At 53.3% G+C, this 23,849-nt stretch overlaps 3 protein-coding genes and 1 long non-coding RNA gene across 6 annotated transcripts; 1 reads left to right on the forward strand and 3 right to left on the reverse strand.

Moving 5' to 3' along the window:
- Nucleotides 1-2,924: 2,924 nt before the first annotated feature.
- Nucleotides 2,925-3,883, reverse strand: LOC135177186 (uncharacterized). Its single transcript, XR_010302969.1, has 3 exons — nucleotides 3,851-3,883; nucleotides 3,505-3,654; nucleotides 2,925-3,041 (listed from the first exon to the last, which is right to left on the reverse strand). It is a non-coding gene; the product is annotated as an uncharacterized LOC135177186 (long non-coding RNA).
- A 4,610-nt stretch (nucleotides 3,884-8,493) lies between these two features.
- LOC135177187 (gallinacin-2-like) lies at nucleotides 8,494-14,296 on the forward strand. 3 transcript variants are annotated; one of them, XM_064146839.1, is made up of 5 exons: nucleotides 8,511-8,547; nucleotides 8,744-8,898; nucleotides 10,709-10,788; nucleotides 11,594-11,714; nucleotides 14,076-14,296. In XM_064146839.1, the coding sequence occupies exons 3-5, from the start codon at nucleotides 10,731-10,733 to the stop codon at nucleotides 14,089-14,091; spliced, it is 195 nt and encodes a 64-aa protein (XP_064002909.1). In that variant the 5' UTR covers nucleotides 8,511-8,547; nucleotides 8,744-8,898; nucleotides 10,709-10,730; the 3' UTR covers nucleotides 14,092-14,296. The 3 variants fall into 3 exon arrangements, with proteins under 3 accessions (XP_064002910.1, XP_064002909.1, XP_064002908.1); XM_064146838.1 differs by having other exon boundaries at nucleotides 8,517-8,547; nucleotides 8,744-8,893; XM_064146840.1 differs by lacking the exon at nucleotides 8,744-8,898 and having other exon boundaries at nucleotides 8,494-8,547.
- A 1,486-nt stretch (nucleotides 14,297-15,782) lies between these two features.
- Nucleotides 15,783-18,452, reverse strand: LOC135177188 (ostricacin-2-like). Its single transcript, XM_064146841.1, has 4 exons — nucleotides 18,354-18,452; nucleotides 17,956-18,043; nucleotides 16,161-16,287; nucleotides 15,783-16,027 (listed from the first exon to the last, which is right to left on the reverse strand). The coding sequence occupies exons 2-4, from the start codon at nucleotides 18,011-18,013 to the stop codon at nucleotides 16,015-16,017; spliced, it is 198 nt and encodes a 65-aa protein (XP_064002911.1). The 5' UTR covers nucleotides 18,014-18,043; nucleotides 18,354-18,452; the 3' UTR covers nucleotides 15,783-16,014.
- A 2,860-nt stretch (nucleotides 18,453-21,312) lies between these two features.
- LOC135177044 (gallinacin-1-like) lies at nucleotides 21,313-22,920 on the reverse strand. The gene is made up of 2 exons (XM_064146697.1): nucleotides 22,075-22,920; nucleotides 21,313-21,431 (listed from the first exon to the last, which is right to left on the reverse strand). Exons 1-2 carry the CDS (start codon nucleotides 22,130-22,132, stop codon nucleotides 21,313-21,315), a joined length of 177 nt encoding a protein of 58 aa, XP_064002767.1. The 5' UTR covers nucleotides 22,133-22,920.
- Between the last annotated feature and the right edge of the window lie 929 nt (nucleotides 22,921-23,849).

Consider the following 23,849-nt stretch of genomic DNA (forward strand, 5'->3'; position numbering starts at 1 on the left):
GGATGATCACCTCCTGTCCCTGCAGTGCTGAGCACAGGGGGATGATCACCTCCTGTCCCTGCAGTGCTGAGCACAGGGGGATGATCACCTCCTGTCCCTGCAGTGCTGAGCACAGGGGGATGATCACCTCCTGTCCCTGCAGTGCTGAGCACAGGGGGATGATCACCTCCTGTCCCTGCAGTGCTGAGCACAGGGGGATGATCCCCTCCTGTCCCTGCAGTGCTGAGCACAGACGGATGATCCCCTCCTGTCCCTGCAGTGCTGAGCACAGAGGGATGATCCCCTCCTGTCCCTGCAGTGCTGAGCACAGAGGGATGATCACCTCCTGTCCCTGCAGTGCTGAGCACAGACGGATGATCCCCTCCTGTCCCTGCAGTGCTGAGCACAGGGGGATGATCACCTCCTGTCCCTGCAGTGCTGAGCACAGGGGGATGATCACCTCCTGTCCCTGCAGTGCTGAGCACAGACGGATGATCCCCTCCTGTCCCTGCAGTGCTGAGCACAGGGGCATGATCCCCTCCTGTCCCTGCAGTGCTGAGCACAGAGGGATGATCCCCTCCTGTCCCTGCAGTGCTGAGCACAGAGGGATGATCACCTCCTGTCCCTGCAGTGCTGAGCACAGACGGATGATCACCTCCTGTCCCTGCTGGCCACTGTTTCCAACCCAAGAGGGAATAGCTTTATGCTGGAGGAGGGTAGCCTTAGACTGGATATTAGGAAGAACTTCTTTCCTGTGAGAGTGGTGAGACACTGGGATAGGTTTCTCAGGGATATTGTGGATGTTCCCTCACTGGAAGTGCTCAAGGCCAGGTTGGACAAAGCCTTGAGAAACCTGGGCTAGTGGCAGGTGTTCCTGCCTGCAGCAGGGAGGTTGGAACTAGATGATCTTTAGTGTCCCTTCCAATCCAAACAATTCCATGATTCCATGGTTGGCCAACACCATTCTGGGCTGTATTAGAAGGGCTGTGGTTAGTAGGTCAAGAGAGATTCTCCTCCCCTCCACTCTGCCCTGATGAGGCTGCATCTGGAGTACTGTGTCCAGTTCTGGGCCCCCAAGTTCAAGAGGGACATAGAACTGCTTGAGAGAGTCCAGCACAGAGCCACAGAGTTGCTGAAGGGAATGGAACAGCTCTGTTATGAGGAGAGTCTGAGGGAGCTGGGGCTGTGCTGCTGGGAGAGGAGGGGACTGAGAGGAGACCTCAGCAATGGTTATAAAGATGTGCAGGTGAGTGCCAGGAGGCTGCAGCCAGGCTCTGCTGGGTGATGCCCAGTGCCAGGCCAAGGGGCAGTGGTGGAAGCTGAGGCAGAGGAAGTTTCTATTAAATGAGAAGAGATTTTTTTTTCCCTGTGAGGGTGCCAGAGCCCTGGCACAGGCTGCCCGGGGGGGCTGTGGAGTCTTCCTCTCGAGATATTCACACTTTGCCTGGAGGTGTTCCTGTGTGATCTGGTCTAGGTGATGCTGTCCTGGCAGGGCAGCTGAACTCGATTAGCTTTTGAGGTCCCTTCCAGACACTGACATCCTGTGATTGCAAGACAAACCAGAGGTGCTAATTAAGCTGTGAAACCCTGATCATTGTGAGCGTGGCTGCTGTGATGGGACAAAGGCTCTGGGGAAGAGCGGACAGGGAATGGGGGATGGGCACATTCACACACAAACCAACCCCATCCATTTGAAGGCCTCTGGGTTTTATGTTCCCAAGGGCTTTATTTCAAACACAGCTGTCAAAGGTTTTTGGCACAAGCCCTACGAGGAGAGGCTGAGGGAGCTGGGGGTGTGCAGCCTGCAGCAGAGGAGGCTCAGGGCAGAGCTCATTGCTGTCTGCAGCTGCCTGCAGGGAGGCTGTAGCCAGGTGGGGTTGGGCTCTGCTGCCAGGCACCCAGCAACAGAACAAGGGGACAGAGTGTCAAGCTGTGCCAGGGGAGGTCTAGGCTGGATGTGAGGAGGAAGTTGTTGTCAGAGAGAGTGATTGGCATTGGAATGGGCTGCCCAGGGAGGTGGTGGAGTTGCTGTGCCTGGAGGTGTTTAAGAGGAGGCTGAATGGGACACTTAGTGCCATGGTCTGGTTGACAGGTTGGGCTGGACGATCTTGGAGGTCTCTTCCAACCTGGTTGATTCCATGACTGGAATGGGCTGCCCAGGGAGGTGGAGTCACCATCCCTGGAGGTGCTTAAGAGGAGGGCACATGAGGCACTTAGTGCCATGCTTTAATCAATTGGAAGGTGTTAGGTTGGACTCAATGACCATGAAGGTCTTCTCCAATCAGGTTGTTTCTGTGATGCTGTGAGCTGCCACCAGAAAGCTTCACCAAGTCCACAGCCATAGTTTCTGCCACCAAGACACAGTAGTTCACATTTCATCTCACAGTGTTATTTTCTCTTGTGCTTGTTGTTTCCTGGCCTCAACAGGGCTTAGGAGAAAAGTAGCACAGAAGGAAGCCAGACCTAAGCTAACACTGTGCAAGAAGACAGCTAAACCTAACTGAATTGCTGCATTCTTTCAAGCCAGCTCAACACAAAAGCTCCACCCATGGCACACAGTGCTTGGATGGCAAATGGGGCAACATTCATGGCCTCACTGTGAAACTGCTCACAACCAACTCTGAAGTTACAGCCTGGAGCACCTCTCCCATGAGGACAGGCTGAGAGAGTTGAGGTTGCTCAGCCTAGAGAAGAGAAGGCTCCCAGGAGACCTTATTGTGGTCTTCCAGGAACTGGAAGGGGCTACAAGAAAGCTGGGGGGGGACTTTTCCGGGTATCAGGGAGTGATAGGACTGGGGGGAACGGATCCAAGCTTGAAGTGGGTTGATTCAGGTTTCATGTTGGGAAGAGGTTCTTCAGCATATGGGTAGTGAGACTGCAACAGGTTACCCAGTGTGATGGTTGGGTGACCCTATTGAAGTCGCCCAGATTAGACTCAGCCAAGCTGGGAATGAAGCTTTATATTTACAGCTTAGCACAGTACACAGAACTGGGTGCTAGGTTGGACTGGCTGAGCTTGGAGGTCTCTTCCAGCCTGGTTGATTCCATGACAATACCTACACCTAGAGACAGAAATCGACAAGTTAAAAGTAGTACAGAAACACAACAGCCCTCCCAGAAACCTCTCCAGGAGAGGCACCCAACCACCCTTCCACCTCCTTTCCACCTCTCTACCTTATCCCAGACTTCACCATCCTGCAAGGTGAGCTTGGAGGATCAGCCAGGGGGGTTAGGAAGCAGAGGGATTAGTTACACAGACAGCAGGGTAGGGAGAACAGTGCAGGCACCAACTGTGACAGAGACCTTCCCTGTGTTACCTATGCTTTGTGTTCTTGTCTTTACCCCTCTCAGCAAGCCTAGGAGTGCAGCAGCCACCACCACTCTTCTCTGGTCACAGCCTAGCAGCTAATTGCTCTCACTAGAATACTCCAACCAGCCTCAAAACAGCACACCCAGGGAGGTGCTGGAAGCCTCATCCCTGGAGGTGTTCAAGGTCAGGCTGGGAGCAGCTCTGAGAAACCTGACCCAGGGTGAGGAGTCTCTGCCTCTGGCAGGGGGCTTGCAACTGGATGCTCCTCAGGGTCCCTTCCAGCGCTGACAATTCCAAGAGGCTCTGATTCCTCCAGGCTAAGTCCAGGCTCCTCAGCAGGTCCTGCAGGCTTCTTCCTGGCACACCTGTAGGTTCACAAGGGAGCAGAAAGCAGCAGCAAAGCACAGAGGAGCTCAGCCTGAGGAAGGAGGTGCAGCCAGAACCCGTGGGTGGTGTTCCAAGCACTGTCAAACCTATCCCTACCTGACCGGGGGGCCAGCAGGGCCCCCCGGCCTTTAGATCCCCTCCACCAGTCACCCAGTGAGCACCAGGGGCACTCACCAGTGAGGATCCCAGGAGGATCTTCTGCCCAGATGGGCAAGCTTGGGGCTTGCCTCTCCTGGGCCCATTAAATAGGGGAGTGGGCAGGGAGGGCAAAGTGGTCACACCTGGGGTGGGAGGAGACTGCAACAGCACCCAGGTGCTCCTGGTTTGGGGGGAAAGGGGAAAGGGGTAGAGAAGGTGGAAAGGAGGAGGTGGTGCTGAAAGGAGAGAGATGGAGAGGAAAAGGATGGAGATGAGGGAGAAGGCAGATAAAAAACAATCATACAATCAAGCAGGTTGGAAGAGAGCTCCAAGCTCAGCCAGTCCAACCTAGCACCCAGCCCTGGCCAAGCAACCAGACCATGGCACTAAGTGCCCCAGCCAGGCTTGGCTTCAACACCTCCAGCCACACAGACTCCACCACCTCCCTGGGCAGCCCATTCCAATGCCAATCACTCTCTCTGACAACAACTTCCTCCTCACATCCAGCCTAGACCTGCCCTGGCACAGCTTCAGGCTGTGCCCCCTTCTTCTGTTGCTGGGTGCCTGGTGGTGGGGGTCTCCACCAGGATGTTAGGAGGAAGTTCTCGTTGGGAGGAAGCCTGTGAGGAGTGGGAGTGCAGAGGAGAGGGAGGCTCTGTGCTGCAGTGGGTTGCTGCTGCCGAGCAGGAGCAGTTCAGTCTGTGTCCCAAGGTGTTTGACACACACCACAGTGGCTTAACGCTTGTGTCTTGCACAACCTGCAGTGTCACAAGGGGCATTGCATCAGCAGCCTGAGAATTTCAAAGGATCACCAAACCATAGGATCCTTATGGTTGGAAGAGACCCTGAAGATCCTCAAGTCCAACAGTTAACCCAGCACTGCCAAATCACCATGTCCCAGGGATGGTGACTCCAACACTTCCCTGGGCAGCCTGTTCTAGGGATTGACAACTCTTTCAGTGCTTTCCCAGTGTCCAACCTCTACTGCCTCATCTGGTCTCACCTGAGACTCCTTTCCTCCCCTGTAAACAGCTTCAGTTCCCTCTCATGAGCCTTGTGCTCTAAACCCTTCAATAGTTTCATTGCTCTTCTCTGGACCCACTCCAGCACCTCAATGTCCTTCACATGATCACAGATGTCAGGGGTTGGAAGAGACCCAAAGAGATTATCAAGCCCAACCCCCCTGCCAGAGCAGGACCACACAATCTAGCTCAGGGCACACAGCAACACACTCAGACAGGCCTGCAAAGGCTCCAGGGAAGGAGACTCCACAGCCTCTCTGGGCAGCCTGTGCCAGGGCTCTGGGACCCTTACACTCAAGAAGTTCCCCCTTGTGCTGAGCTGGAACCTCCTGTGCTGCAGCTTCCATCCATTGCTGCTTGTCCTGTCCCAGGGAGCAGTGAGCAGAGCCTGTTCCCCCTCCTGACCCCCAGCCCTCAGATGTTTATGAACATTGATTAAATCCCCTCTCAGTCTTCTCTTCTCCAGACTAAGCAGCCCCAGGTCCCTCATCCCTCAGCCTCTCCTCATCAGGCAGTGCTCCAGTCCCCTCATCAACCTCGTAGCCATCCGCTGGACCCTCTCTAGCAGGTCCCTGTCCCTCTGAAACTGGGGAGCCCAAAACTGAAGGCAGAATTCAAGATGAGGTCTCAACAGGGCAGAGCAGAGGGGAAGGGGAACCAGATTGACCTGCTGGACACACTCTTACTAATACATCCCAGGATCCCATTGGCCTTCTCATAGTGAAGGGCACAACAGTGAACCCAGTATTTGAGGTGAAGCCTCACCAGTGCTGAGTACAGGGACAATCACTTTGCTAGTCCTGCTGGCCACACTGTCTCTGTTACAAGCCAGAATGCTGTTGGCCTTCTTGGCCACCCAAGCACACTGCTGGCTCATACTCAGCTGGATGTGGACAAACATCTCCAGGTCTTTTTCTTCTGGACCGCTTTCCAGCCACTCTTAGAATCATAGAATCATAGAATCCAGCAGGTTGGAAGAGACCTCCAAGTTCATCCAGTCCAATCTAGCACCCAGCCCTGGCCAGTCAACCAGACCATGGCACTAGGTTGCTCAGAGCCACATCCAACCTGACCTTGAATGTTTCCAGAGGTGAGGCATCTGTGACCTTTCTGGGCAATCTCTTACCATCTTGATAAGAAAACATTTCTTCTTTCTTTCTAGTCTAAATGTCCTCTCTTTTAGCTTAAAGCCATCACTCCTTGTCCTGTCACAACAGGTGCTGATAAGAAGTCTGTCCTGGTGTTTCATATGGACCTGCTTTATCATAGAATCAAGCAGGATGGAAGAGACCTCCAAGCTCAGCCAGTCCAACCTAGCACCCAGCCCTCAACAAGCAACCAGACCATGGCACTAAGTGCCCCAGCCAGGCTTGGCTTCAACACCTCCAGGCACAGAGACTCCACCACCTCCCTGGGCAGCCCATTCCAATGCCAATCACTCTCTCTGACAACAACTTCCTCCTAACATCCAGCCTAGACCTCCCCTGGCACAGCTTGACACTCTGTCCCCTTCTTCTGTTGCTGTTTGCCTGGCAGAAGAGCCCAACCCCACCTGGCTACAGCCTCCCTGCAGGTAGCTGTAGACAGCAATGAAGTCTGTCTTCCCCAGCATGGAGGTGTTGCAGCCAAGCCTGGCTGGGGCACTTAGTGCCATGGTCTGGTTGACTGGCCAGGGCTGGGTGCTAAGTTGGACTGGCTGAGCTTGGAGCTCTCTTCCAACCTGCTTGATTCTATGATTCTATGATTCTGGAGCTTTGCATGAGGCTGTTGTGACTCAGGCACAGGACTTGTTGAACCTCATACAAATGGCTCAGGCCATTGATCCATCCCAACCAGGTCCCTCTGCAAAGCCTTCCTACCCTCAAGCAGACCAAGACCCCCACCCAGCTCGGTGCTGCCTGCAAACTTACTGAGCATTCACTCAGTGCCCTCATGCAGGTGATTGACACAAACATGGAAGAACTCTGCCCCCAGTGCTGAGCCCCAGAGAGCAGCACTTCTGACCTGCTGTCAACTGGGTTTGGAATGTCCCAGGAGAATGAGCTTCATCCCCCTGCTTTTTGCCTAGGGAATGATTCTGGTTAGCTTAGAGGTCACCCCACAGAAATTGGGCAACCTTTGGATTGGCTCAGTGAGAAGAGGCAGCAATTGTCACTCCCCTCAGGAAACACTTTATAACAGAGGTTCTCAGCCCCACAACCAAAAGCCCTCTGGAGGGAAAGGACCACGAGCAGATCTTGCTTGGCTTCTGGCCTCATCTGATACCTGGTAACTACTCTGTTATTTCTACTCTTCCTTTCAATGTCTGTTCTTGTTGTTGGCTTTCCTCAAACAAAAACCAACCCCCAACCCCATCCCCTAAGTCTCTGCATTGCAAACTTACATTCAGAGCTTACTAAAGCAGCTTTCTCTGATTTCCAGGTTGGATAAATAGATCAAATATGTGCTCAAGCCTTCATTGTTGTGCTAAAAATATTCTGCTTGCTCCTAGGGGGGAAAAATAACCCTGTCTGGGTCAGGTAACTGTGGTCCAGAGCAGTGGGTGGTGTCCTCAGTGGGAATCAGGGCAGATGGATGAGGCACTTGGTGCCATGGTCTAGTTGACTGGCTAGGGCTGGAGGATAGGTTGGACTGCATGATCTTGTAGGTCTCTTCCAACCTGGTTGATTCTGTGATTCTGTGATTCTATGATCTCTATCTGTGTAAGAATTTATTTCTATTTTCAGAGCTGTAATCTTTGCCTGCTTGTTCCTGCTGATGTGTTCACACTTGGGTAAACTTCTAATAGTCATCTCTAAGCTGGTTGGGGCCAGCCTCTGCCACAGCGTGGGTAAAACTGCAGTGTTCCAGCACTATCTCATCTTGCTTCCTTGGAGAGGCTGCTGCTGGGCTCTACTTACAGGTCATTGGAGACAAAACAAGCAGGAGTGGCCTCAAGCTCAGACTGTGGAGGTTTAGATTGGAGTTTAGGAAAATGTTTTTCACAGAGAGAGTGGTCAGGGAGTGGAATGAGCTGTGCAGGGAGGTGCTGGAGTCATCCACCCTGGATGCGTTTGGGAGTTGTTTGGATGTGGTGCTTGGGAATATGGTGTAAGGTGAATCCAGCTTAGACCTCCCCTGCCACAACTTCAGACTGTGTTCCCTTCTTCTGTTGCTGGGTGCCTGGTGGTGGGGTGCTCCACCAGGATGTTGTTAGGAAGTTGTTGTCAGAGAGAGTGATTGGCATTGGAATGGGCTGCCCAGGGAGGTGGTGGAGTCTCTGTGCCTGAAGGTGTTGAAGCCAAGCCTGGCTGGGGCACTTAGTGCCATGGTCTGGTTGCTTATTGAGGGCTGGGTGCTGGGTTGGACTGGATGAGCTTGGAGCTCTCTTCCAACCTGCTTGATTCTATGAGTCTATGATTGTTTATTTTCTGCCTTCTCTCTCATCTCTTCCTTTCCTCTCCATCTCCTATTTCCTCTCATCTTCCTCTTGTCATCTCCATCCTTTTCCTCTCCATCTCTCTCCTTTCAGCACCACCTCCTCCTTTCCACCTTCTCTACCCCTTTCCCCTTTCCCCCCAAACCAGGAGCACCTGGGTGCTGTTGCAGCCTCCTCCCACCCCAGGTGTGACCACTTTGCCCTCCCTGCCCACTCCCCTATTTAATGGCCCCAGGAGAGGCAAGCCCCAAGCTTGCCCATCTGGGCAGAAGATCCTCCTGGGATCCTCACTGGTGAGTGCCCCTGGTGCTCACTGGGTGACTGGTGGAGGGGATCTAAAGGCCGGGGGGCCCTGCTGGCCCCCCGGTCAGGTAGGGATAGGTTTGACAGTGCTTGGAACACCACCCACGGGTTCTGGCTGCACCTCCTTCCTCAGGCTGAGCTCCTCTGTGCTTTGCTGCTGCTTTCTGCTCCCTTGTGAACCTACAGGTGTGCCAGGAAGAAGTCTGCAGGACCTGCTGAGGAGCCTGGAATTAGCCTGGAGGAATCAGAGCCTCTTGGAATTGTCAGCGCTGGAAGGGACCCTGAGGAGCATCCAGTTCCAAGCCCCCTGCCAGAGGCAGAGACTCCTCACCCTGGGTCAGGTTTCTCAGAGCTGCTCCCAGCCTGGCCTTGAACACCTCCAGGGATGAGGCTTCCAGCACCTCCCTGGGTGTGCTGGTTTGAGGCTGGTTGGAGTATTCTAGTGAGAGCAATTGGCTACTAGGCTGTGACAAGAGAAGAGTGGTGGTGGCTGCTGCACTCCTAGGCTTGCTGAGAGGGGTAAAGACAAGAACACAAAGCATAGATAACACAGGGAAGGTCTCTGTCACAGTTGGTGCCTGCACTGTTCTCCCTACCCTGCTGTCTGTGTAACTAATCCCTCTGCTTCCTAACCCCCCTGGCTGATCCTCCAAGCTCACCTTGCAGGATGGTGAAGTCTGGGATAAGGTAGAGAGGTGGAAAGGAGGTGGAAGGGTGGTGGGGAGCCCTTCCTGGGCACTCTGGTTTCTGGGAGGGCTGCTGTGTTTCTGTACTACTTTTAACTTGTCTATTTCTGTCTCTAGGTGTAGATATTATCATGTGTCCCCTCTATCTGTTGCTGCTTGCCTGGCAGCAGAGCCCAACCCCACCTGGCTACAGCCTCCCTGCAGGCAGCTGCAGACAGCAATGAGCTCTGCCCTGAGCCTCCTCTGCTGCAGGCTGCACACCCCCAGCTCCCTCAGCCTCTCCTCCCAGGGCTGTGCCTCAGGCTCTTTATCAGCTAATTTGGGGTAGATCAGAAGGCCCTGGAATGCCAAGTGACCTGATATTAACTGCCTATTTCCCCTTGATCCCTCTTCTAGGCTTTCTTGTCTCTTTTTGCTGCTTCTGGTTCATTTACCCCTGGAGGTCTCTTCTAACCCCTAACACTTTGTGATTCATTCTTTCTTTGAAGGCACCACATAGTTGCTTTTCAAACCTGTCAATTGGGAGATGATTTGGTTGTGCAATCCTAGGATGTTTTGTATTGGAAGAGACCTTAAGGGTCACCTAGTTCCACACTCCCCCCTGCTAAGGGCAGGGACACCTTCCACTAGAGCAGGTTGCTGAAGGCTTAGGGATATCCATCACTTGACTGAGTTAAACTTAACCTAGTCCCTTCTGAGTTAAATTCTATCTTTATGGGCTTCCTAAGACAGGACACATTGCACCACTGCTTCATGTTTCATCCCCACCCCTCTCCAAGAAGTCCCCAGGGGTAGTCAGAGTTATCATAGAATGGTTTAGGTTGGAAGGGACCTCAAGGATCATCCAGTTCCAAATATAGGCAAGGACATCTCCCACTAGAACAGGTCACTCAAGGACTCATCCAACCTGGCCTTGAACACTTTCAGGGATAGAGCATCCACAACCTCCCTGGGCAACCTGTGCTGGTGTCTCACCACCTTAGAACTGCTGCCTGTAGACCAAGGCTGAAGGTTTTAAGCAAGCTGATTTTAGCTGCTGGTAGTTGTGTTGTTCTTCTAATGCTGTAAGTTATTGTAACACTGGAAAAGGTGCATCTGTTGTTTTCCCCTCTAGGGTTTGTCAGTTAGACTGGAGAATGACCTCACTTGGCTTGGTGTGGTTGATTTGTTAGGTAAAGCCAGACTAAAGCAGTCACTGTTGCATCTTGCCTAGGAGCTGCTTGTAAACAGTGACAGAAATCAAGCTACTGAAATAACCTAATGGTCAGACATCATTATGGCAAAGCATGGGGGGGAAGCACCCAGAGGTCCTCTGCCAGCAGCTTGGGTCTCATGTGGGTCTCACTGATGCTGAAATTCTGAAGGCAAAAGGTGATCCAAAGCTGCCATTTGGGTTAAAACAGCAGTGGTACAATTCAGAAGGCTCCAGAGCCTCTGTCACCATTCTTGGTCCTTTTCCTTACAGTGCATACAGCAAATTTGCAGTCATGAAGTTCCTTTACCTCCTGTTTTGTTTCCTCCTCTTGGCACTCCCTGTTTCATCAGGTAAGATGGAAAGGAAATGCTAGAAGGGGGTGGGGTATTTTTTTTGGTGCACCTGAAGTCAACTTACCAGCACACTTTTAACTGGTTAATATTGCTGGAAACTGAGCAGGAGTTAGATAGAATTGTGGAATCACAAAATGTATCTGGCTGGAAGAGACCTCATCTTGAATAATGCCTTCAGTTTGGGGCTCCACAGTTGAAGAGGGACAGGGATCTGCTGGAGTGGGTCCAGTGGAGGGCTATGAGGATGAGGAGGAGTGGGGAGCACTGCCTGATGAGGAGAGGCTTAGAGCTCTGAGGCTGTTTAGACTGGAGAAGAGAAGACCGAGAGGATTTAATCAATGTCTCTAAATATCTGAGGCCTGGGGGTCAGGATGGGGGGACAGGCTCTGCTCACTGCTCCCTGGGATAGGACAAGCAGCAATGGATGGAAGCTGCAGCACAGGAGGTTCCAGCTCAGCACAAGGGGGAACTTCTTGAGTGTAAGGGTCCCAGAGCCCTGGCACAGGCTGTCCAGAGAGGTTGTGGAGTCTCCTTCTCTGGAGCCTTTGCAGGCCTGTCTGGATGTGTTGCTGTGTGGTCCTGCCCTGGCAGGGGTTTGGACTCGATGGTCTGTTTGAGTGCCCCCCTGTGCGCCCCTGCCCCCCTGTGTGCCCCTGCCTGCCCCTGCCCCCCTATAACCTTTCAACTCAGGGTAACAATCCTTAAGGGAAGTCGGTGGCAGGAGGGTGCCCAGCAAAGGTGGGACCTTGCTGGCAGCAGGCCTGCTGTGCCAGGTGTTGGCTGCAGTGTGCTGTTGTTGCAGGCTTGTCCTCACCGCGGCGGGAGAGGCTCTTCTGCCGAAGTGGCTCCTGTCACTTTGGAGCTTGTCCTCCATATCTGGTCAAAGTTGGGAGTTGCTTTGGGTTCCGCAACTGCTGCAAACCGTAAGTTGGGGGCTTCCCCTCAGGGTGTTCTGCCTGTGTCCTTGGCTCTCAAAGTCAACACTCAGTTTGAATTCATAAGGGAAAAAGAGAGCATCCTGATGCCTCATGGGGACAGTCAAGTGCTGAAGAAGATGGAGACTCACAGTGCTCTTTCTCCTGAGATGGCACCATAGAATCAGCCAGCTTGGAAGGGACCTCCAAGCTCAGCCAGTCCAACCTAGCACCCAGCCCTGGCCAACCAACCAGACCATGGCACTAAGTGCCCCAGCCAGGCTTGGCTTCAACACCTCCAGCCACACAGACTCCACCACCTCCCTGGGCAGCCCATTCCAATGCCAATCACTCTCTCTGCCAACAACTTCCTAACAACATCCAGCCTGGACCTGCCCTGGCACAGCTTGAGGCTGTGTCCCCTTCTTCTGTTGCTGCTTGCCTGGCAGAAGATATGCTTTGCATGGAAAGGGATGTTAAAACCTCATCCAGTCCCCTGCAAAGTGTAGGGACATCTTAGATTCATAGCATCAGTCAGGGTTGGAAGGGACCACAAGGATCAGCCACTTCCAACCTCCCTGCCTAGCTCAGAGGCACTTCACACTAGATCAGGCTGGCCAGAGCCTCATCTAGCTTGACTTTAAACACCTCCAGGGATGATGCTTCCACCACCTTCCTGGGCAACCCATTCCAGGCTCTTACCACACTCATGGGGAAGAACTTCCTCCTAACATCCAGTCTGAATCTCCCCATTTACAGCTTTAATCCATTCCCCCCAGTCCTGTCACTGCCTGACAGCCTAAAAATCCCTCTCCAGTTTCTTTGTAGACCCCCTTCAGATACTGAAAGGGCATAATAAGGTCACCTCAGAGCCTTCTCCTCTCCACACTTCAGTTAGATCTGGATGCTCAGAGCTCCATCCAACCTGACCTGAAATGTTTCCAGAGGTGAAGCATCTACTACTGCTCTAGGCAACCTGTGCCAATGTCTCACTACCCTCAATGTCAAAAATCCTTCTTTTTCTCTAAACCTTCTTGAGTTTAAACACATCTCCTCTTGCTCTGTCATAACAGGCCCTAATAAAAATTTCACCCCCATCTTTCCTATAGAGTCCTTTTAGTGTGGAAAGGCTGCAATGAAGTCCCTCTGCAGCCTTCTCTTCTCCAGGCTGAACTGGAGAAGAGAAAGCCTCTCTCAGCCTATCCTTATAGTACAGCTGTTCCAGCCCTCTGATCAGTTCTGTGGCCTCCTCTGGACCAGTGATCTGCCCCAAGAAGAGTGATACAGTCAGAGATATCAGCCTTGTGCTGGCTCAGTTCTGCTGCACGCATTTGCAGCTTTCTGCCAGAGCAAAGCACCCGGATTTGGTGTCTGCTGTGGAACAGAGAGCAGCTCAGTTATGTAACAAGCTGAGCACAGATCCCTGGCTGCCATCAAATGTGTGCAGAAGTGTTGTAAAGAGACACGATCACAGGGTGCTTAACCCTCACTCAGGAATGAGTGACTCACCCCAATGGGTTCACAGAATTGCTGGCACAGAATCAGTCAGGGTTGGAAGGGAGCACAAGCAGCAGCCAGTTCCAACCCCCTGCCATGCCCAGGGACACCCTACCCTAGAGCAGGCTGCACACAGCCTCAGCCAGCCTGGCCTCAAACACCTCCAGCCATGGGGCCTCAAGATCAGGTCCAACCCATCACAATCCAGTCCACCACTAAGCCATGTCCCCCAGCACCATGTCTTCTAAATAGCTTCAGGGTTGGTGGCTTCCTCACCTCCCTGGACAGCCTATTCCAGGGCTTGACAACCCTTCTGAGGAACAACCTTCTGCATGTCCAAGCTAAACCTCTTCTGGCACAACTTGAGGCTGGTTCCTATCACTTGTTGCTCAGGAGAAGAGACTGAACCCCACCTCTTTAGAACCTCCTCTCAGGTAGCTGTAGAGAGCAGAAGATCTCCCCTCAGCCTCCTGTTCTCCAAGATGAACCACCCCAGTTGTCTCATCTGCTTCTCATAAGACTTGTTCTGTACACCTCTCACCAGCTTGGTTACCCTTCCCTGGGCATGTTCCAGCACCTGAGTGTCAGGGAACAGCAACTTAATTCCTAAGTCTCCATGCTCACAGCTGTGAATGCACAGAGCTTGGCTACACTTGGTGCCATGGTCTAGCCTTGAGAATTGTGGTAAAGGGTTGGACTTGATGATCTGTGAGGTCTCTTCCAACCTTGGTGATACTGTGATACACTCAAATTTTAGGTGTTCTGAGAAGAATTTATGCCTAGGAGGAAAATATCCATGGGCTGAGGGTAATCAGGGAGGGAATATCAGCAGAATCAAAATCTCATGTCATGTTTTGGTGTTTCTTTGTGTAGGATATGGGCTCTGTGAAAGCTCCAAGGACCATCAGAGAGTCAACGTTTCTTCTCAGTCTAGGAGACTGCTTTGAATCCCCTTCCACCCAAACCCACTGGATCCTGCTCTGAAGGCTTTCATTTTTAATGCCAAAACCTTATGGAGCAAATGCAAATGTCTTCTGCTCTGTTTTCTCTCCCTCTGAATAAATTGCTATTGTTTGGCATCCCCACTGCTGAAAGGTGGCTGGCTGTTGTGTGAGCCAAGGGTGCTGATCCTGCCTGGGTTTTCACAGAATCACACAAAGATCCAGTTTGGAAAAGCCCCTCAGGATCACCAAGCCCAACTTAGAACCCTGCTCCACAAGATTCACCTTAAACCATAGCCCTAAGCACATAGGACAGTGAAAGAAGCTTCACCCTGCTGAGATAAAGGCTGCTCAGGATGACTGAATGTGAAGTTAAATGCTGTGTAAATGAACGTGAAGGAAATGGTCCTAGGAAGGCACTGGGAACCTGCTACTCTGGGTGCAGGACCTGGATAACAGGGTAGGAGCTGCTGGTGTGAGGAAAGACACTAACTGGGGTGGACACAACAATAAGTTCACAACAACCCTGAGCAGTGCTACAGGTTCTGCACTTTGGCCACAACAACCCCAAGCAGCACTACAGGCTGGGGCCAGAGTGGCTGAGAGCAGCCAGGCAGAGAGGGAGCTGGGGGTGCTGGGAGAGAGGAGCTGCAGAGAAGGCAGCAGAGCCAATGGCATCCTGGGCTGGCTCAGGAGCAGTGTGGGCAGCAGGACAAGGGAAGTTCTTCTGCCCCTGTGCTCAGCACTGCTCAGGCCACCCCTGGAGTGCTGTGTCCAGTTCTGGGCTCCTCCATTCAAGAGAGCTGTTGAGGTGCTGGAAGGTGTTTGGAGAAGGGCAGCAAGGCTGGGGAGGGTCCTGGAGCAGAGCCCTGTGAGGAGAGGCTGAGGGAGCTGGGGGTGTGGAGCCTGCAGCAGAGGAGGCTCAGGGCAGAGCTCATTGCTGCCTGCAGCTGCCTACAGGGAGGCTGTAGCCAGGTGGGGTTGGACTCTGCTGCCAGGCAAGCAGCAAGAGAACAAGGGGACACAGTCTGAAGCTGTGCCAGGGCAGGTCTAGGCTGGATGTTGTTAGGAAGTTGTTGTCAGAGAGAGTGATTGGCATTGGAATGGGCTGCCCAGGGAGGTGGTGGAGTCTGTGTGGCTGGAGGTGTTGAAGCCAAGCCTGGCTGGGGCACTTAGTGCCATGGTCTGGTTGATTGACCAGGGCTGGGTGCTAGGTTGGGCTGGCTGAGCTTGGAGCTCTCTTCCAACCTGCTTGATTCTGTGATTCTGTGAAGGCTTGTACAGATCCTCTGGGGTGTGTTGGGTGAGCAACTGTGAGTGGCCACTCAAGGGACACAGCAGGCAGCACGGTCAGGCTGTGGCTGTCAAGGACAAGGGACACTCATGACAGGTAGAACCATGAGGAAGCATCTACGAAGAAGCTCCATTGCACGCCCAGCAAACACCCTAGCCCAACAGAGACTGTCAGGCTTGGTGTCTTCATGACACTGACAGGTAAGAGCATCCTCCAGGTGCAGCCACAGAGGTGACCCCCAGCGTCTCCAAAGACGTCTCCTAGCAGCAGTCACCTGCAGAGCCAGCAAGCACAGCACAACAGCACACCCCCTGTCACAGAGAAATGGACACACTTCCCACAGGCTGCTATGCCAAACTGCTTGTCTTTATTCCAGCCAGGAAAAGCAGCTCCTGCCCCAACCGCACGCAGCACAGCATGAGGTGTCCCCAGCCTAGGAGCACCCAGCAGGAGCAGAGCTTCTACTCCTGCTCTTACACCACCTGGTGATGGCAGAGGCAGGCAGAGGAGAGGACATCAGGAGAAGATTCCAGGAGCCAGAAGCAAAAGGGACATCCTACTAATGTAGCTCAAGGTCTCACCCCCAGATCCTGTGTGAAGAAAGCAGCACAAGTATTACTGGTTGTAACTCTGCCTTCAAGCATGTGTAAGTGGGAGCCGCTCGCTAGAGGGGAGGTTGTGTAAACACATCAGCACAGTGACACTGCTACTTCCCAAACTCACTTTCTGCAGCAAAAGTAAAACCTTGAGCATCTCCCATTGATGACATAGGGAAAAGAGCACTTCAGGAACCCACAGAAGCCGTTAGCCCGGACACATTCCCTCTTGTTTCCTGGGGCCAGGGAGGAGCCTGCACGATGGAGGGGGACACAAAATAGAAGCAAGTGTGAAACAAATGTGCAGAATGTCTCTGGCTCTAGAGGGGCTGGTGCTGCACCTGGACCTCAGTCTCCAACATGTGCTCATCACCAAAGCCAGCATCAAAGAATAGAATCATAGAATCAACCAGGTTGACAGAGACCTCTAAGCTCACCCAGCCCAACCTAGCACCCAGCCCTGTTCTACTTATATAGAATCACAGAATCAAGCAGCTTGGAAGATACCTCCAGGCTCACCCAGCCCAACCTAGCACCCAGCCCTCAGCAAGCAACCAGACCATGGCACTAAGTGCCCCAGCCAGGCTTGGCTTCAACACCTCCAGCCACACAGACTCCACCACCTCCCTGGGCAGCCCATTCCAATGCCAATCACTCTCTCTGACAACAACTTCCTAACAACATCCAGCCTAGACCTCCCCTGCCACAACTTGACACTCTGTCCCCTTCTTCTGTTGCTGCTTGCCTGGCAGCAGAGCCCAACCCCACCTGGCTACAGCCTCCCTGCAGGCAGCTGCAGGCAGCAATGAGCTCTGCCCTGAGCCTCCTCTGCTGCAGGCTGCACACCCCCAGCTCCCTCAGCCTCTCCTCACAGGGCTGTGCTCCAGGCCCCTCCCCAGCCTTGCTGCCCTTCTCTGGACACCTTCCAGCACCTCAACATCTCTCTTGAATTGAGTAGCCCAGAACTGGACACAGGACTCAAGGTGGTTCCTGAGCAGTGCTGAGTACAGGAGCAGAAGAACCTCCCTTGTCCTACTGCCCACACTGCTCCTGAGCCAGCCCAGGATGCCATTGGATCTCTTGGCTACCTGGGCACACATCTTTAGCTCTACAGTGCAAAGTACCAATATGAGGTCCAGGACATGTGCTCTGCAGCCCAGAGAGCAACCAGAGCCTGAGCTGCAGCAAGAGCAGTGTGGGCAGCAGGGTGAGAGAAGTGATCCTGCCCCTCTACTCCACACTGCTCAGACCTCACCTGGAGTACTGCATCCAGGTCTGGAGCTACAAGAGCAATGGAGATGTGCTGGAAAGTGTCCACAGAAGGGCCACGAGGATGCTCAGAGGGCTGCAGGAGCTCTGCTGTGAGGAGAGATTGAGGCAGATGGGGTTGTTCAGTCTTGAGAGAAGGCTCTGAGGTGACCTTCTTGTGGCATTTCAGTATCTGAAGGGGCCTACAAAATAGCTGGGGAGGGATTTTTGAGGCTGTCAGGGAGTGACAAGACTGGGAGGGATGGAGCAAAGCTGGAGGTGGGGAGAGTCAGAGTGGATGTTAGGAAGAAGTTCTTCACTGTGAGAGTGGTGAGAGCCTGGAATGGGTTGACCAGGAAGGTGGTGGAAGCTCCATCCCTGGAGATGTTTAAGGTCAGGCTGGATGAGGCTCTGGCCAGCCTGATCTAGTGTGAGGTGTCCTTGTCCATGGCAGGGGAGTTGGGGGTTGGAAGTGGCTGATCCTTGTGGTCTCTTCCAACCCCTACTGATTCTGTGGTTCTGTGATGCCATAGGGGCTCCTCAGCTGCCCAGCCATTCCTCACAGCCAATTCCTCCCACATATTATATATGTCTGGAAGACCTTGCCACTTCCTAAGGCAAGGAAAACCCCACTTTGGGGTTCACATCTCACCCCTTCTGCCCTCTGTTCTCACCTGCAGCACCCTGCACGAACAGAAGCAAGAGAGGGAAGAGCAGGTACAGGATCCGCATGGCTGATGCCTGTCCCAGATGTTCACACAGCTGCAAAGAGATCAGATTGAGACAATACAGAAAGGACGTGGACAAAGCTGGGCGCAGCTGATGAGCCCAAAAACACAAGCCCAAGCTCCAGGAGAAAGGATGAATAACGATTCCCAGCATTGTCACTGTGCAGGCATCCTGAGAGCGCTTGGGGAAGCATCAGCCTGCTGGACAAGAAGCTGGGGGCTGCTTCTCTGCCTTCTTCACAGCTCCTCCACGTGTTCTCCTCAAAGCACAGCCTGCAGGGTACCTGTTCTGTTTTCCTCAAAACAACAGCCAGAGAAATTCAAGTAGAAGCAAGAAAACTTACTTTGACACTTCACAGTGTTGGCTCAGAGTGCCTCAAGGCAGCAGCAGGCTGTAGAGATGCAGGCAGGAATCAGCTGTGGCCAGCAGTGTGAAGGGCTCTTTGTCCAAACCCCCCCCGGTTTTACACCGTTTCCTGTGGGTGGGACAGGCACTGATTCCCACCAGCCAGGCAGCCCCTGGGCCAATGGGAAAGTGCCCCATCTGCATGGACATGGTGAGGTTTGCATCTCCTTCCTCTCTGAGGCAACAGCAGAGGCTGAGCTGGGTCCTGGGGGCTATTGCAATCTTCACCAGTACCCTCCTGTAACACCTCTTGTGACACCCAGCTGCAGAGCAGGGGCAGGGGCAGCTGTGGCAGGCTGGAAAACCTTTGGGATGGCAAAGGATAAAGCAGACACCAGCAGCATCCCAGACCCAAAAATGGAGTTCTTCTTTATCTCTCCTCCTCTCATGGAGTAACCTCCTGGAGTGTGATGTGCGAGGGTGTGGAGTGTATTGAAAGCCACCTCTGCTCTAGGCACCTGCTGGAAGTAGATGTCCCTGCACCTCACATGGAATGGGTTAGGTTGGAAGGGACCTCAAAGCTCAGCCAGTTCCAACCCCCCAGCATAGGCAGGGACACCTCCCACTAGAACAGGTTGCTCAAGGACTCATCCAACCTGGCCTTGAACACCTCCAGGGAGGCTGTGGAGCACAGAAGCACCCAGTGTGCCAGGTGGGGTTGGGCTCTGCTGCCAGGCAAGCAGCAATAGAACAATGTGACACAGCCTCAAGTTGTGCCAGGGCAGGCCTAGGCTGGATGTTAGGAGGAAGTTGTTGTCAGAGAGAGTGATTGGCATTGGAATGGGCTGCCCAGGGAGGTGGTGGAGTCTGTGTGCCTGGAGGTGTTGAAGCCAAGCCTGGCTGGGGCACTTAGTGCCATGGTCTGGTTGCTTGTTGAGGGCTGGGTGCTAGGTTGGGCTGGCTGAGCTTGGAGGTCTCTTCCAACCTGCTTGAGTCTATGATTCTATGACCTAATCTGGCACAACAGTGCAGCTGCTCAATAGAAAATGAGTTTTGCCTACAGACAAAACAAAGAGGGAAGAAGAGAGAATCCAAACCTCTTGGGTTCTTTTATTTCTCCTTTGAGATCATGACTCACAGATGACATTTCCCAGTTGCTGGGCTGTCCTTCCTGAGGTTCTTCACCCCATATCCTTAAGAAGAGGCTCCCTGATGCAGGTTCTGCATCTGGAAATGCAGGTGGGTTCTTGTGACAAAGCTCCTGTGCTCCAGACATGAGGATTTGCAAGCATCTCTTTACCTCCTGGCCCATATTTTGCAGTGGAAATAGTGTGGGCACGAGGACTAGGGCATGTGTTGTCCCCATGTGCTCAGCACTGGTGAGGCTGCACCTTGTACTGGGTTGAGTGTTAGGCAAGAATGACAATGAGATGCTGGAGCATGCTGAAAGAAGAGGAATGAAGACAATGAAGTGCCTGGTGAAGATGGTGAAACCTCTGAGGAGCGTCTGAGGGAACTGGAGGTGCTTTGCCTCAAGAGCAGGAGCCTCAAGGGAAATGTTTTAGCTCTTTGCAGCTCCTAGGTATAGGCTGAAAGTATAGAAGTTCTTCACAGAGAGAGTGATTTCCATTGGAATGGGCTGCCCAGGGAGGTGGTGGAGGCACCATCCCTGGAGGTGTTCAAGCAAAGCCTGGATGAGGCACTCGGTGCCATGGTCTGGTTGATTGGCCAGGGCTGGGTGCTAGGTTGGACTGGATGAGCTTGGAGGTCTCTTCCAACCTGGTTGATTCTATGATTCTATGATTCCTTGGAAAGAGTTTGAAGACAGGAGGGAGTAAGTCTCTTCTGAGTAAAATGTCAAGTTGTGGCAGGGAAGGTTTTGATTAGATGTTAGGAAAAGTGTCTTCACCAAGAGGGATGCTGAGCCCTGGAACAGGCTGCCCAGGGAGGTGATGGAGACCCCATCCCTGGAGGAATTGAAAGGACCTGCAAACCTGGTGCAGAGGGACATGGTTCAGTGGTGGACATGGCAATGTGTGGTTAATGGTCAGACTTGATGATCTGAAAGGTCTCCTCCAACCTAAACAACTCTACAGTTCTCTGCCTCTCTGTTTCCCTGAGCCAGAAGCAGTGGGCACAGCAGCCCTGCTGGAGGGGAGGTGGAAGGAGGCAGGCACAGCCCCCACCAGGAGAGAACAGGCACACATCACACGCAGCACTGCCAAACTGCTTGTCTTTATTCATGCTGGGGATGGGAGCCTCTGCCCCAACCTCACCAGGCCCATCACGGGATGGCTCCAGCCCGTGAGAACCTGGGCACCCAGCAGGAGCAGAGGTTCCACTCCTGGGGCTGGCAGGGGCAGGCAGGGGAGAGGGCATCAGGAGAAGTTTCCAGGGGCCAGAAGCGAGGGGATGTGCTGCTCGCAGAGCTCAGGGTCTCAGCCCCAGTTGCTGTGTGAAGAAAGCAGAAGAACAGGGCACCTGCTGTGACATGCTGAGCCCTTCCGTTAGCTCTCCTCCCCCTCCCCAGCTATCACAAGCAAGTCTATGGTCCCAGACAGCCTGGGTCAGTGGGGGTGGCTTTGTTCTTAGTGCAAAGCCTGGGCTCGTGTAGTCTCAGTTTTGGCATCCCTGACTCCAAATCCATCCACATGCAGCAGGAGCAGGATTGTGTCCTCAGTGGATGAATCCCTCCTGCCAGCCCGGGAGAGCCCTCTGCAAAGCCTGCACCACTCTTCTGGGGCTGAAGAAGAGTGAGGAGGTGCTGGCTGACCTTGGACTCTTTCAAACCCACACCAGGCAGCTGCAAACCCTCAGGGGCTTTCCCCTTCCTTCTCGGGGCTCTCCCCCAAAGCACAAAGGCAGGAGAGTGTTCAGCAGGCATCGGCTGGAGACAGTTTGAACAGCTCTTTCCGTGGGCAGGGCAGGAAGCCCTTCCCTCTCCGGGAACGCAGACCTTACCTCCTGCAGCACTTCCTAAATATCGAGCATCTTCCCGAGGGTATTGTATTTGGGGGACATCTCCTAAAGAAGCATTGTCCTCCTCTCTGGCTACACCCCAGCGAGCCTCCTGTTCCTACGAGGGGGGATGCAGGCAAGACAATGTGGTCACTTCACAGGGCACTGAAAACTCCAGTGATGAGTGTGTCCCCTCACCCCAACCTCCCCTCTTTCCTACTGTGGTGGTTTGGGTGTTCCCTAGCCCAGTCCCCCTTAAGAAATCACCCAGACTAGACTCAGCCCAGCTGGAAAATTGAATGAAGCTTTATATTCACAGCTTAGCACAAGAGACAAGCAGGTAGGTACAGTATCTGCACCTAGAGACAGACATAGACAAGTAAAGGGAATACAGAAACACAGCAGCCCTGCCAGAAACCAGAGTGCCCAGGAGGGGCTCCCAACCACCCTGCCACCTTCTTCCCACCTCTCTACCTCACCCCAGACTTTGCCTTACAATAAAGGTGAGTTTGGAGGGTGGGCCAGGGGAGTTAGGAAGCAGATGGATTAGTCACACAGACAGCAGGTTAGGTTAGAGAGAAGTGCAGCTCCAAAGACAGAGAGCAAACAACTCTGTCATCTGTGTTTGTGTTCTTGTTCTTATCCATCTCAGCAAGCCTATGAGTGCAGCAGCCATCAGCATTGCTTCCTTTTTCACAGCCTAGCATCTAATTCTTCCACCAGAATATCCCAGCTAGCTTCAAACTAGCACACATTCTTACCTGCAGCACCCTGGAACAAGAGGATGAGGAAGGGGAAGAGTAGGTACAGCATCTTCATGGCTGTTGCCTTCCTGGGTCTTCACAAGGCTGGAAAAGGGGACACTAAGACACAATAAGGACACAGAGGAGAGCAGGTGGTGCAGAAGCCTGGGCACTGTGTTGTACCAGACTGTCTCCAAACAGAGGGTCATGAGGATGACCAGAGGGCTGGAGCAGCTCTGCTATGAGAACAGATGCCCACAGTCTCATCCAGCCTGGCCTTAAACACCTCCAGCCATGGGGCCTCAACCACCTCCCTGGGCAACCCATTCCAGCCTCTCACCACTCTCATGCTGAAGAATTTCCTCCTCACCTCCAGCCTGACTCTCCCCACCTCCAGCTTTGCCCCATTCCCCCTAATCCTGCAACTTCCTGAGAGCCTCAGAAGTCCCTCCCCAGATGGGTCTTGAACCAAGAACCCGAATGGGACTCATAGGTAGCTTTATTCCCTTCCTCAGGAATTTCTGATATCCTAACTGTATCCATTTGTATTGTGCCATTCAGATGGGCCTTGAGCAGAGAACCTGCATGGGCAGCTTCCCAGAAGGAGATCTTCACCTACCTGGCAAAGGTCTTGGTGTGCAGGCAGCAGCAAGCCCGACAGGAGCAGCTTGTGTTCAGAGGCCCTTGGGTCCAAGGAACACTATTTCCCCCTCAGACAGCCTGGGTTTATACCATTGCTGGGGGGAGGGACAGGTCCCTATGCCTCCTGACACATCTATCCTCAGCCAATCAGAAAGTGCCCCATAGACTCATAGAATCAAGCAGGTTGGAAGAGACCTCCAAGCTCAGCCAGTCCAACCTAGCACCCAGCCCTCAACAAGCAACCAGACCATGGCACTAAGTGCCCCAGCCAGGCTTGGCTTCAACACCTCCAGGCACAGAGACTCCACCACCTCCCTGGGCAGCCCATTCCAATGCCAATCACTCTCTCTGGCAAGAACCAGAGGAGGTTTAGGTTGGATATTGGAAGCACTTCCTCATGGAAAGGGTGATTAGGCACTGGAATGGGCTGCTCAGGGAGGTGGTGGAGTCACCATCCCTGGAGGTATCTGGGCAACGGTAGGATGTGGTGCTTAGTGCCATGGTCTAGGTTGTGTGGTGGTGTTCGGTCATAGGCAGCACTTGATGATCTCAGAGGTCTATTCCAGCCTCAGTAATGATCCTGTGCCCCTCATGTTTTACTGTGGGCACCCAGCCTGCTGTGGCTGGGCATGAACTGCCTGGGAGGGACAAAGCAGACTGGTATGAGTAGATGCCAGCAGCTACCTCCTCCCCTCTCAGTGTGCTCAGGAAGCTGCTGTTGTGTGACATGCAGGATGATGTAGAACATTTTACTTTTCCTGTAGCATCCTTGTCAGGGCAATTTGCCGAGTGCCAGTGAAAGAAGTGCCCAATGTAAGGCCAACTTTCTGATGGCTACTCAGGTAAAGGGACAATGAGCACAGGAGAAGTGATTAGGTGAGGTCACAGCTCACATCATGCCCTCTGATTTTACTGCATCAGGAGAAACTTCTGGCCAGCAGGACAAGGGAGGATATTCCTCCCCTGTACTCAGCACTGCTCAGGCCACACCTTGAGTGCTGTGTCCAGTTCTGGGCCCCTCAATTCAAAAGAGATGCTGAGGTGCTGGAAGGTGTCCAGAGTAGGGCAGCAAGGCTGAGGAGGGGCCTGGAGCAGAGCCCTGTGAGGAGAGGCTGAGGGAGCTGGGGGTGTGCAGCCTGCAGCAGAGGAGG

Source organism: Pogoniulus pusillus, chromosome 7 (assembly GCF_015220805.1).
Source record: "Pogoniulus pusillus isolate bPogPus1 chromosome 7, bPogPus1.pri, whole genome shotgun sequence".
NCBI classification, from domain to species: domain Eukaryota; kingdom Metazoa; phylum Chordata; class Aves; order Piciformes; family Lybiidae; genus Pogoniulus; species Pogoniulus pusillus.

What these genes read in the sequence shown, in the direction of transcription:
- LOC135177187 (XM_064146840.1), top strand. Translation starts at nt 10,731, where the DNA reads ATGAAGTTCCTTTACCTCCTGTTTTGTTTCCTCCTCTTGGCACTCCCT. An exon ending in GGCACTCCCTGTTTCATCAG is followed by an intron (nt 10,789 to 11,593) that starts GTAAGATGGAAA and finishes CTGTTGTTGCAG; the next exon opens with GCTTGTCCTCACCGCGGCGG.
- LOC135177188 (XM_064146841.1), bottom strand. Translation starts at nt 18,013, where the DNA reads ATGCGGATCCTGTACCTGCTCTTCCCTCTCTTGCTTCTGTTCGTGCAG. An exon ending in GTTCGTGCAGGGTGCTGCAG is followed by an intron (nt 16,288 to 17,955) that starts GTGAGAACAGAG and finishes TCCATCGTGCAG; the next exon opens with GCTCCTCCCTGGCCCCAGGA.
- LOC135177044 (XM_064146697.1), bottom strand. Translation starts at nt 22,132, where the DNA reads ATGAAGATGCTGTACCTACTCTTCCCCTTCCTCATCCTCTTGTTCCAG. An exon ending in CTTGTTCCAGGGTGCTGCAG is followed by an intron (nt 21,432 to 22,074) that starts GTAAGAATGTGT and finishes CCCCCCTCGTAG; the next exon opens with GAACAGGAGGCTCGCTGGGG.